Source organism: Myotis davidii, unplaced genomic scaffold (assembly GCF_000327345.1).
Source record: "Myotis davidii unplaced genomic scaffold, ASM32734v1 scaffold1185, whole genome shotgun sequence".
NCBI classification, from domain to species: Eukaryota; Metazoa; Chordata; class Mammalia; order Chiroptera; family Vespertilionidae; genus Myotis; species Myotis davidii.
In genome coordinates, this window is record NW_006296007.1 from 556,762 (window position 1) to 570,236 (window position 13,475).

At 41.1% G+C, this 13,475-nt stretch overlaps 1 protein-coding gene across 1 annotated transcript; it reads left to right on the forward strand.

Annotated features, from left to right (window-relative positions):
- The first annotated feature begins 625 nt into the window (after positions 1 to 625).
- ZNF214 (zinc finger protein 214) lies at positions 626 to 13,053 on the forward strand. The gene is given in 9 exon segments (XM_015568601.1): positions 626 to 719; positions 8,021 to 8,113; positions 11,331 to 11,740; positions 11,743 to 11,764; positions 11,767 to 12,125; positions 12,127 to 12,458; positions 12,460 to 12,581; positions 12,584 to 12,775; positions 12,778 to 13,053. Coding segments are annotated over 9 exon segments (1,782 nt in total). The 3' UTR covers positions 12,936 to 13,053.
- Positions 13,054 to 13,475: the final 422 nt, after the last annotated feature.

Consider the following 13,475-nt stretch of genomic DNA (forward strand, 5'->3'; position numbering starts at 1 on the left):
ACTAAAATATGGTTTTAAAGTTTAAATCTCCAAAAAGACATAACCCACTGATAAGGAAAGCACTAAAAGCAAATCCTTGCAAATAACCTATTCTAGAAAAAAAGGTAAATGGCTAACAAGTATTTCAGAAAAAGTTCAAACTTGAGCAGATATTAAAAACTAATAAAACCAGGCGATACCACTTCACAAGAATCAGAATGACCAAAAATAAGCTTTAAAAAATAATTCCATATGAAGATGAGAATGGTATGCAGCAGATACTGTTAGTATGAAGATTTACTGCTACACCTTTGGAAAGCTGCATGTCCATTGCTATGGAGAGTTCTAACACTATGCATGACTTGCAACCAGTAACCTCTATGAAATATATGCATAAAAATATAGCACACTTGACTTTTTCGTCATTAAAATGACCTCTCCATGCAACAATATGCAACACGTGCAGGGAAGAGCACATGGTAGGACTATGAGGATTACAACCAAACGGAATTAAAACCAAACTTCTCCATAAAAAAACCGGCACAAAAAATATTTCAAAATATTAACCATGGCTGTGTTTGGGGTCTAGAACAATTTGCGACAACTTTCTTTAATGGCAATACATTCCTTAAATAAGTGGAACAATATGAAGGTGAAAGGACGGCACTATCAATTTAAATTTGTCAAATCCCAAAGCGACGTAGAAATAAATGCCTGCCAACTGCACTCGAATTTGGCGGGTGGGAGCTCATTGGTAATCTCTGCAGAGAAAACCGTGTTTAGGCCACTGCTAGGGGAGAGGCTGAGGGTGATAAAGCCTCACTATTAGGAGTAAAGGGGTGACTCCGTGCAGGGAGCAAGCCAGAGCTATTCTTTCTACAACTTTGCTAGGAAGGAGGGAAACTGGCGACGTGGAGCACAATGCTGTCAAGTTTTAGGCTGCTCTGTTTTCAACGAGAGGAGCCTGGGGGAGGCACAGCGCGGAGGAGGAATCGCCTAGGAGCAGGTGGAGGGAATATTCTCGGACTGAAGGACCAACACCTGCTTTGGGGCCCAGCGAGGCGTTCCTCAGTTTATCGGGACCGGTGAAAGGAGGAATAATCATAACACTGAACTCAAAATCAGGCCACCCTAGGTCTCCACCCGAAGTGGACTCCCTATACTCGTCCTCACCCCAGTCCCGGGCTCCCCGCTTCAACGGGTGACCTCGGCATCGATCGCAACGGAAAGCGGCCTCCCCCTCCCGGTCTCCGCCCGCGCCCACACCCGCAAGCCGCTGGCGTTCTCCACTTCGGGGGGTCCTGGCAGCTCCTCTTGGGCCCTGGGCCCGGGGTCCGCATCCCCTTCCTTGTCCCCCACACGGGATGCGCGCGCTCAAAGCTCTCCCGGAATCTAATTTCCCAGCTGGGAGCGGGCAAAACACACGCGGAGAAGAGGAGAGTGATTCTATACCTGGGGTCCCAATGGGCGTCGGCGACGGAGGTTAAATCCCAGCACTGAACTCCAGGAACCAAAAAGGGAAAGAAAAAAGTGAAAGGCACTGCTCAGCTGGCCCCTGCGGGTGATGCCCAAGGAGAAACTCGCTCTTTGGCCCTTTCCAGCCGGTCTCCCTCCTGCGCCGCGCGCTGATTAAAGGCGCACAGAGCTGTGCGTGGGCCGCGGGTGCGATGGACCCTCCTGGGCCCAGAGAGGCTGTCTTCCCATTGGCTGCTCCAGTCCCTATGTCCGGCCTGCGGGGCGGACTGATCTACCAGGCGCTGCTTCTGGAAGAAGATACATTGTTCAATATAGGACCCTAGGAGTGCAACACAGCTGGGGGCGCACAGCCTTCTTCATTTCCAATAACATGTGGGGAAGAGATAGGAGTTGGACCCTAGCTTCGGATGGCCTTTCTCAGACCGGCCGATTCGCAAAAAGCAGCATTCCTTTATTCATTCATCCATCCAATAATCTGTATAATTATTGAACACCTACTTCGTGCCTGGCAGTTTTCTGGGCCCCCTCTTGCAATGACCAAAACATCCAAAGTTTCGCTTTCCGCCTCCCCCATCCACCTCCCATGGAGCTTACATTGTATTGAATGACCTCAGATAATGAACAAGGAATGGTAGTACCAGACGATTGTCTCTGTGCAGAAAAACAGAGTGGGCTAAGGGACTTTGTGGGGGGGCTGGGGGCCAGGAAGTGGACCCTACTTCTCTTTGGGTGGAAAGGGAACACAATAAGGCTTAAAGCTCTCTATGAAGACTCCAGCTTGAGAAATGCTAACTTTATAAGCAATAAAATGGAAAATGCAAGTCTTTTAAATTCAGAGTTACTAGCCAAACGGTATCAGAAAAAAAATTTAAAGAGGTCTCTTCATGAAATTAATCCGGCACAAAGTTAATAGGGGCAATTAAAATCACATTCATCAGATGAGGATTGGGACCATGCTCAACCAACTGAGGCACACCGGCTAGGGCCAGAATTGTACTTTTAATCAGGTTCTCAAATTTATACATTTTTGCTCTATGTATTTAGCAGGTTTTATGCTATTATGCTTCATAAATTTTCTTTTGATTTATAGTCCATCTCTTTCTTGACTCTTAAATTAACTTCCAATTTATTTTCTGCAATATTGAAATTTCTGCAGTTTTTGTTTGCCTGGTAGCTTTTAGACCAGCCTCACAGGTGTTTCTTGTGAACAGCATAGGGCTGGATTTTATTTCTTGGCCCTGTCTCTGCCTTTAAATAAGAAAATTCACACTATTCACCTTTAGCACAATGACTGAGAATTTCTTTCATTCTTTAGATGTGACTTCGTTTCTTATTTATTTTACATCATGGATTCCTCTGTTTCCTTTTCCATGATTTTCCTCAGTTATTTCTGTTTTTAGTTTATTTGCTGTTTGTTTAGAGTCCTTCCTTGAATTGTTTCTTCAGATGGGGGAGACCTAACTGATGCACACTGAATTTTTGCAAATCCTCAAGTATTTATTTGCCCAGGACAGGTGACTACATTTTGGCTGATGGTTTAAGCCTCTTTATTTTACTAGTCTGTAGATGTTATTTAACTGTTTTCTAGCTTCCAACATTACAAATGAAAAGTCTAATGTTATTTAGTTTTTTAGTTTTCTTGTCCTTTCTGCTTGTAATTTTATGAGTTTTCTCTTCATCCTTAATATGTAGGAATTACATTTGTATATGCCTGCTGTCTTTACTCACTAATCTAGACTGAAATGTTATGAATTCTTTAGATCTTTAGATTCAAGCCTTTTAAAAAATTTTCAACATTACCCTGGCTAGTGTGACTCAGTTGGTTGAGTGTTGTCCTGTGCACTGAAGGGTTACCTGTTTGCTGGCTCAATTCCCAGTGGGGTGCATGTAGGGGTTAGTCCATCAATGTGCAGGAGACAGGAGGCAGCAGATAATGTTTCAATGTTTCTTTCTCTCTTTCTCCCTTCCTCTCTCTCTCTAAAAATCAGTTTAAAAATCTTTAAAAAATGTTTTTAAACCTAGAGACAGTTCTATTATTTTGTTTTTCATTTATTTCTTCACTCCTTTCTTTTTATCCTTCTGGAACTTTGTGTTTGTATATTGTAGTCTTATAGATCCATCCTTTAAGTCTATTATCTTTTTTTCTTTATGATTTCCATCTCCATCTTTTTCCCTCTGTGCTTTGGGGTATTTCTTTAAGCCATCTAGTTCTTGAGTCTCAAAAGTGACCATCTTCAATTCACTTGCTAAACTGATTAAATAGAAGATACATATATTTGTAAATATAGATAACTTTAATTTTATTTTTAATATATCTTTAAATTCCAAAAAGTCTGTATGCTATACTAGATTATCTTTTTTGTCATTAATACTATAATCCGCTGTTCTAGCAGTTACATTTCCCTAGATGCACATTCTGTCTGTTTTTACTCATTGTTTTCCATCTGGCAACTGAATCCCTTAGTTGTCTTGTTTTTGTCAGTTCATTGAGGTTCAGGTCTGCTTAATAAGATATTTTAAATAGCAGTAGTCCCACAGCTAGAGGAAGACGAAGAGGCAAAGGGTCGTTACTGCTGATCACTATTGGATAGAAGCATGAAGTCTGCCACTTTCCAAATGAGGCACCTGGATTAAACCCTTTTACTCCCTAATCTCATAATATCTGTCTCAGCACAGGGAACAGTCAGCCCACATGTGCATCATCTTCTTGGTCTCTTGAGAGTCAAAGACCCCAGTAAATTATACAGGTCTCCTAAGGGGCCCACAGAGCAGAGATCCAGGGTCTTTTTAAGAAGGTATTTCTTGAAGTGGCAACTTTCAAGTCTTCACATCAAGGTTCTGATGCTGTTCTCTGCGTCCTTATCCAGCCCAAAAGGATGGAAAGAGGTCCACCATCAGGTCTCTAGACCAGTGCTCTAAGCTCAAGTTTTCTCTCCATAAGCCCCAGTTATCTGCTTAGGAAAAGCAGACAGCAGGAAATAGAAGAGAGCTACTGTCCTGTTCTGTGAATGACCTTATGAAATGGTAGGTAGACTCATTTACTTTCTTTTACATGCAAAAGCCCCAATTTTCCCCAGTATATCCCAACCTTGGCATGAAGACATTATCAGGGTGTCTGGGGTGAAAGTCCTTAAGGATTAGTGCTCTTAATCAATCAATTAATTAATTAATTAGAAAATAATCAGTTATTTGAAACAAAACCCTGGGTTCCACACCATCTCAAAATAAGTTCACAAGAACTCAAAGTCCAGGTGACTCAGTTATACTTCTGAGATTTTCTGATACACAATAGTTCAGTCTCAAAGCACACTTTAAAAAATGAGACTATAAGGTAAATAATAACATCAACAGCTAACATTTGATGTTTTTATTTTCCAGGAAACTGTAAAAGCAAATACATGAATTATCTCACTTTCTCTTTAACAATCAGAACTGATGTTCTACAGGTTGGAACCAGCATGGCAGAGCAGTTGACCTCCAGTTCTTGTTCTTACCGGTTAAAGCCTGTGTTTACAGAATTTTCTCAACTGTTAACTATTTAACTACATTAACATCTTCATCTTACAGATGAGAAAACGGAGGGAAAAAGATTAAATAACTTACCCAACATCACTAAATGGATAACAATGACAGGTTTAAAGTGAATTCTGTTTGACAGCAAAGTCCAAGCTCTTAAATGCTATGCTATGCTGCCTTGGAATATTTAAGCCAGGGACCAGGGGTGCTCACACAGTGATTATCAAATAGTAGTCTTGGGACTCATAAGAAATTCAGGGGCTCATTTCGTGGTGAGACGAGAGGAGTAGGCCCAGGACTACCGACTCCTGCTAAACACTGAAATGTAAATACATAGTTAACATTTATAGGGTACTTCCTATGTGCCAGGGAGTAGGTTAGCATTTTGACTACATTAAGTTGATTCTAACAGCAAGCCTGTGAAATGGCTACTGTTGTTATTCCCCTTTTAAAGGTGGGGTCACTGACACCAAAAGGCTGTCATTCAGCTAAAGTCACATCACCAGTAAGTGGCATAGTCACATTAGAATCCAAGGAGTCCCTTGCTTTTAAAGACTCCCCTAATAAAGGTTCCTTGCCTACTAAATCTTGAATAGAACGAATCCTGCCCAAGTTTGAGGGAAAGTGCTCAAGAATATGAAAACATGTCCCTAAGATAACACACTCAACTAGATAACAGATGAGCAGATGCTTGGTTCTCTTTCTCCTGTTCTCAGTGAAAGGAGTTTTTAGGGGTAAAATAGGTTTTAGGACATTTTAGGAATTAAGAGGTTCATAGAAAAAGCGCAGGGCTACAGAGCAGCAGAAGGTACATTTCCATAGAATAAGGGATCTGGGAGCTGCAGAAGATATACATTTACAGAATAAAGGGAAGGAAGCCCCTCATTCAGAGAGGGGAAAGCCCAAAGGGAATAGGAAAACAATAAGGGAGAAGAAGAGGAGAACCTCAGGTACCTCAGGTGCCATATGAGCCCCGAGGTTGCTATAGTGACCAAATTAGAGGGGATAGTTGACCAGAGGGGATGTCAAGGCACAAAGAACCGCAGCCTTTATAAACCATGGAAAAAGGGGACCCAGTAGGACTCTCTCCCCCTCCCCACGTGGAAGTCTGTGCTTGTTCCTCAATAAATTTCCATCTTTTATTATACCACCTTTTGTCCATGATTTCATTCTTCGACTCCACCAGACAAGGACCTGGGAACCATCCTGCCCAGAGGAACACCACGCGCTCTAATCCAACTTTCTCGTTTCATCAGGACATGGAGAAGGTCCTTTCCAAGACTCCACTACGCTCCCACCTCGCCTTTCCTATCTCTGCCTGCAGTCCCCAGGGGAGCCCAGGAATTGGCAGGAAGAGGGGAGGGAGGAAAGCCCCATCCACCCTGGAGCGAAGCGGGTGTCCCGCAACCTGAACTGGAATGTGAAAGGTCCTCTTCCTGGCTGCTTGACTCCAACCCCAAGTTTAGGGATGATGCTAGGGCAGACCTAACACCAAGGGCGCGAGCCAGCGGGAGCTACCGCTCCTCGCCCCCAAAGGCAACCTGACAACGAGGGTTCCCCCAGGTTCCTGATGGGGATTCCGCACTAGTGGGACTTGAGGGTCTCCCTTTTCCCAGAACTCCTGGCCCTGTCCCCCTTCCCAGGGGCCCGGAAAGCGCCTAAAATATCTGCATGTTTTTAGTATCTGGGATGTTTGGCCGCATCTTCCTCTCAAAGCGCCCAACTGCATCCCGATCTTTCTGGCCAATCAGGAGCCACGTCCTCCGCGCTCGCCTTTCCCGCCCGCCCCCTCCCGTCTCCATGGAAACGCCGGGCGTCCACGCCCAGGCCTGCCGCTTTGGTCCCCTCTAGCGGGGCTGCGGCCAAAGTGTGTGCAGCCGGAGTGACTTGGGTAGTCGCCGTCCTCCTCCGAGGCTTCATGAGTGACTCTCGGGAGCTCGGAGCCAGAGGGACGAGGGCGGGGCGGGCTGTGGCTGGAGAGCCAGCGGCAGAAAAGGGAGGGTCAGGGCCGAGGGGCGCCCGGGTTTCGAAATCCTGGAGACACCTGGTAGGTGGGTTCTTCGCAGCCGCCCGCCCCAGGTTAAAACGGAATGAGGGGAAGGGGAGCGGAGGGCACAGGCAGCTCGGGCCCTGGGCTCGGAGTGCTCGGGGTCGGGGCGGGTCGGGGGTCTGGACGCGGATCGGAGACCGCGCCCGCCTTCGCTGCGGGAGCAGAGGCCGCGCAGGTCTTGGCTGCTCCTCTAGAACCATTCGTACCTCCGAATCCAGACCCTCCTGCAGCCCGTGGAGCGCTGGGGAACCCAAACCTGTCCGGCTCTTGGGACACCCATGAGTCCTTTTTTCTCACCAAAGAAAGAGGGCTCTTAACTGTTGATCTTTTTCCTCCGGGACCTGTGATCAGATCAGCAAGGCAGGACTCCTGGCGAAGGCTCATTCATGCCTCCATTTTTCAGGTGAGGAAAGTGAGCCCCAGGTGGTCTACAAGTTTGGTCCTTTCCAAAGTTCCACAAAGTGGTGGGTGACAAGAGTTGAGGCTGTGATCAGGAGCTGGGGTCCTTTTCTAAGACTCTGGGTGCTCTGCTAGTAAAGTTGGTATTTCTGATGTAACAAGTAGGGGAGAGCAATGGAATTATATATTTAACTGATGAACAAAATAAGAAAAAATAAATATAAGCTATTTAACTACTCTGTTGTTGTATCTATTATTTTTTATTGTTCTTGTTAATAATAAACTGAGAAAGCCTTGAAGCTCAAGAGGTTAAATTACATGGAGAGCCTATGCCTCCCTGGAGGGACTAAGCAATGAGATAAAATTCTGTGTTTTCATGTTCAAACTAGAATTGTACCTTTGAAGTTTTTAGAGGGTCAGAAACAAGGTCTTGGGTGCTAGCCCTCAGAGCTTTCCTGGTCTTTGAAAAGGAACAGAAACATTCCTGGGTCCTTTCTGACCTCTTTGTAGGGGATTTGGGGATAATACCCCATTAGTATGTGGGATTGTCCTGGGTTTGGGAATTTCATGCCTAGTCTTTTCATTTCTCCCTCTCCTCAGCTCAGCCTTCTCACCACTCCATCCACCCTTACCCAAAAGAGGAGCAGAAAGTAGGAAGGAATGTTCACTCTTTTCCTCATTGTCTGACCCCAGGTGAGTAGGATTGTCTTTTCTCCTTTATAAAATGTCCCTGAACAGTGAGAGTAGTGGTGATGGGAATGGATGGATAGACAAAATAGAATGCTCTGTGTTGCTTGCTTGCCTGGGAAGTCTCCTATGCAGCAAGCCCCTGCCTCCTTCCCAGTGTCTTTTCCCAACATTTACTTAGTCATTAAAGTCTACTGTATAATTCATATTGTTCCTGTGCTCTGAGATAAATAGTGTCTTTCCTTAACATTGGGGAAATAAGCCATATGAAGTTAATATTTCTAAAGTCGTTGCACATTAAACAGTGCCAGAATGAGTGGCACTTAAGTCAGTACCAGCAACTCAGATTTGGATAATCATTATGTATAGGAAGGTATCATTCCAAACAGGAAGATCATCATCTAATCTCAGGTAGAATTTGAAGGGACAAATATGGAAAATGGGCTAGTTGCAGTAGAGGGTAAGTATGAATGGATAAGGTGAGGCCATTTTGTTCACAAGCTATTAATATTTAATTGGTTACTTATTCTTATACACCACTCAGAGAGTCCCCTGCATATCAGCTAGAGGCAGCCATTATTGACTTATAGTCCTTTATCTAATACTTAATATACATTATACTCACTAATCTGTACAAACACTTATATGTATGCATATGTATACATACATATATTTACAAAATATACACACATGGGTTTATCTAAGATATAGGTCTATAGAGAAATTAATATATATATATAAGTTTTTGAAATTTAAAAAATTTGCATAAAGTGAAATCTTACTTCTTTTTATTTATATAGATTTGCTTTGAAATCTCTTCTTCATCCCCAGATCTAATATATAATCACTTTCATTTTTTCAATTTTATAGTTTCAAGTATTATAAAACTTTAACTATCAAACTTAGCATTCTTTTTTCTTCCCATGTATTTTTCTCATAACATTTCCTTTCTCCATTGATTGTGGTGCTATCTTTTCATATCCAAATTACTAAATTCTTTTTTTTTAAATATATTTTATTGATTTTTTACAGAGAGGAAGGGAGAGAGATAGAGAGTTAGAAACATCGATGATAGAGAAACATCGATCAGCTGCCTCCTGCACACTCCCCACCGGGGAAGTGCCCGCAACCCATGTACATGCCCTTGACCGGAATCGAACCTGGGACCCCTCAGTCCGCAAGCCGACGCTCTATCCACTGAGCCAAACCGGTTTCGGCCCAAATTACTAAATTCTTTACACACTCACATAACACAGATCGCTTTTAGGACTGTCCTATTACATGGACCTATTTCTCAATTCTTATACTTGTTTCAGAATGTATTTAATCGTATTCCTGTATATTAGTGCATTAAATGGGTACAGACAGACCTTGGGTTACATCGGACTCGACGTACATCGTTTTGTGGTTACGTCGCCATCTCCCATTTATTTATAAAAAAAAAAATTCCGTCATTTCGACGTATGTACATGTGTGCTTTATGTTTTTTATTATTTATTTACCACAAGTAAAGGTCAGGAATTTTTATCTTTCTTTTAAATTTTTTTTACTGTTCCACTTCATTACTGCTGTGTGTGTGCTCCATGTGAGTGACGTAGGTGCTTGTGTAGGTGGGTTCCGACTTACTGGCGAAAATCACTTTACGTTGCAACGTAGGATCAGATCTCCGACGTAACTTGAGGACCTACTGTAATGAGTAATTTAGCTTTTGTTTTTCACTCAGTGAAGATAAGGAAAAGGAAAGAAGATAGCTTACACATTGGGAATATTCCACAGAATAACATTCTGATAATTTTTATTTTGAAAAAAAGGAAGTAAAAGTTAATAACTTTTAGATATTGAATATATTAATCTTTCAGTATTTTTTTAGTAATATACCATATTAGTCAAAATACAGGTGCTAGACTCATTACCTAAACTTGATTCATGCCCCTACATAACTTGGTTTATGCAAACTAGATTCGGTTACTTAAACAGATTCTCATCTTAAATGGAAAAACAGAACCTAGTATATAGAGTTGTTAAGAACATTAAATGAGATCATACATGTAAAAACTTAGTACAGTGCTTGACAAATAGAACCAACAGTTGTTATGTTATTATTTAAAATATAATGCATAGCTTATATAACTTTCTGGTCACTAAAACATCGGAATTGAGGCAGCTTAATTTTTAATTAAGCTAATTAAGAACTTAGCTTAATTTTTTTTTTTTTTTTTGCCAAATGACTAGTCAGTTCGTTTTGTGGTTACGTCAATAGAGCATCATTAATTAAATAAGCCATCAAATTTGATATTACCTATATCATGTTTATAATTCATTGTTATATTAATAGGTATTTGTAATTGTTCTTATTTATTGGACTGCACTTAAAGCACAGATCTTCACATACTACAATTAATTTTGTGTGGTCCTAAATTTGTTCTCATTTCATACTATTTGTATAAGTTAGCTTTTGCCTGTATAACAAACTACCCCAAACTTACTGACTTAAAAAAGAGTATTTTTTATTATTCTAATTGATTAGATGAACCTCCCATCATGGAGTGACTTGGTTAAGGATGGATGGTGTAAGTTTAGGTTAGATAGCCTGATTCACATATCTGGCAGTAGGTCAGCATCAGTGGGGATACTGGGAAGGGGTGGAATATATATCTCTCTTCAAGCAGGCTGGCCCAGGCTCCTTTACACGGTGGTAGTCACAGAATTTTCAAGTCTCTGTTTATATCACTTCTGTTACTGTCCTAGTGACCAAAGAGCCAAGCCTAAAGTCAGTGTGGAAAGGGAACACAAAGCTGTAAATAGAGAGTTAATGCAGCCATTTTTTTAAACATAATCTGTGATACTATTCGAGAACAGAAAAGTAGAAACAGTATTTTTTTCTTAAAATAATGCCTCAAATAGAGTAATCTAATTAAATCTCATCTTGAAAACTATTTCTGTGAAGCAGTCAGCCTTACTCTTTTATTTCTAAGAGTACCTGATTAGTAGTAGATCCTCAAGATAGATTTGTGGAATGAATAAGTGAGTGAATGAATATATATGTGAATGAACAAACAAATTAATTTCAAACCCAAATATGGAGCAGCCTAAGCCATAATCCTTCTTTCCCACTCCCACCCACACATATATTCCTATAATTCTGAAGGTCATTGACTGAGATACTTACAAATTTTAAACACAGCCTTCATCTCACCACTGGATTATCTGTTTATTCTTCTAGGAAACTGGAAAGAGAGCTACAAACCCCAAAAAGAAAGATTCAGATTTTTAGAGCATGAAAATCTTTCCCGCCAGCAAGGTTGGAGGAATACTAGCCCTCAGACATATGAGAACCGAAACTATGTGGAAACTATTCAAGGGATAGATTCCAAAGACCTAAAGCAGCAAGATCTTTCCCACCATCAAGAATGGTTAATAGTCTCTACACAAGTACCAGGTTATAGGAACTATGAACTGACTTTTGAAGGCAAAAGTCCCAGAAACTTAAAATATACAAAGTTTATACCTTGGCAATCCTTAGAAACAAAACAAACTCAAGACAGTGGTAGAGAAATGTATGTGAGAGATTCACATGGTTTTTAAGGAAGCAGGTATCATATTAGCATATGCAGGAAAAATCTCTCCATTGAAACAAAACCCAGAAGCTCATAGTTCAGCTTCTTATGTCCCAATGGAGGAAATTCTTCCAAAGTACATTGAGGAGTTATGCCTAAATGACCTACTGAAAGATACTATGGAAGAGAAATACTGTGGATGTAATAAATGTAAGGAAACTTATTATTGGAACTCACAGTATATTCTCCACAAGAGAAATCAACTTGGAGAAAAGTTTTATCAGTGCTCCCTCAACACAGCATGTTTCTTTGAGGGATCAGACCTATACAGACATCCAAGAATCCACATAGGTAAGAAGTTGTACAGATGTGATGAAGTTGACAGTAACTTTAGTCAGAGCATAGGTGTTCAGTTTTGTCAGAGAGTCCACACAGAAGAGAAACTCTATAAACTTGACTGTGGGTAAGGACTTCAGTAGAAATTAATTACTTCACATTCACCAGAGACTTCACATAGGAGAGAAGCCTTTTAAGTGTGGTCAGTGTGGCAGGAGTTTTAGTCAGAGTTCAGTACTTCATGTGCATCAGAGAGTCCACATAGGAGAGAAACCATATGAATGTGATGAATGTGGTAAGGCCTTCAGCCAGAGCTCTAATCTTAGAATTCATCAGTTAGTTCACACAAGAGAGAAGTCCTATAAATGTGATGACTGTGGTAAGGGCTTTATCCAGCGCTCAAATCTTCAAATTCATCAGAGATTCCATACAGGAGAGAAGCCTTATAAATGTGACACCTGGGAAGGACTTTAGTCACAGCTCAGATCTTCGCATTCATCAGAGGGTCCATACGGGGGAGAAACCCTGTATTTGTCATGAATGTGGGAAGAGCTTCAGCAAGAGTGTAAAGCTTCCCACTCATCAAGAGTACATACTGGAGAGAAACCCTATAAATGTGAACAATGTGGAAAGGGATTTAGTCAGTGTTCACATCTCATTCATCAGAGAGTCCATACAGAAGAAAAAACCTATAAATGTGATGCTTGTGGAAAGAGCTTTAGTCACAGCTCTAATCTTCACATTCATCAGAGAGTCCACACATGAGGGAAGCCTTATAATGTGCTAACAGTGGTAAGGGTTTCGGTCATAGCTCAGCTCTTTGAATTCATCAAAAAGTCCACACAAGAGAGAAACCCCATAAATGCCATGAGTATTATAGGGGATTTGATCAGAATTCACATCTTCAGAATAATCACAATAAAGATAACGTATAATTCTGTTCATTTAACAGCTTTAATCAAAGCTCAATCTTAAGCCAAATACATGCTACTAGGAAAGCAAATTCTATAAATAAACCAAGCAACATTTAGTTTTGCCTAACACTCATTAAGAATAATTTGCTTCAAGAGGAGATTCTTAGGAGGATTTCTATATATTTAAAATTAAAGTGTATTTTCTTTTTCCACTATAAATATACATAATTATGATATATATAAAAGCTTTAAAGCAGTGGTTCTCAACCTTCTGGCCCTTTAAATACAGTTCTTCATGTTGTGACCCAATCATAAAATTATTTTCATTGCTATTTCGTAACTGTAACATTGCTACTGTTATGAATCATAATGTAAATATCTGATATGCAGGATGGTCTTAGGTGACCCCTGTGAAAGGGTCGTTCGACAGCCAAAGGGGTCACAACCCACAGGTTGAGAACCGCTGCTTTAAAGTGAACTTTCATCTTGTTTCAAGCTAGTCACTTTTTCCTGTGCATTTTCATGTGTATGAAATCATACTGTATGTTCAACTTTGTGTTT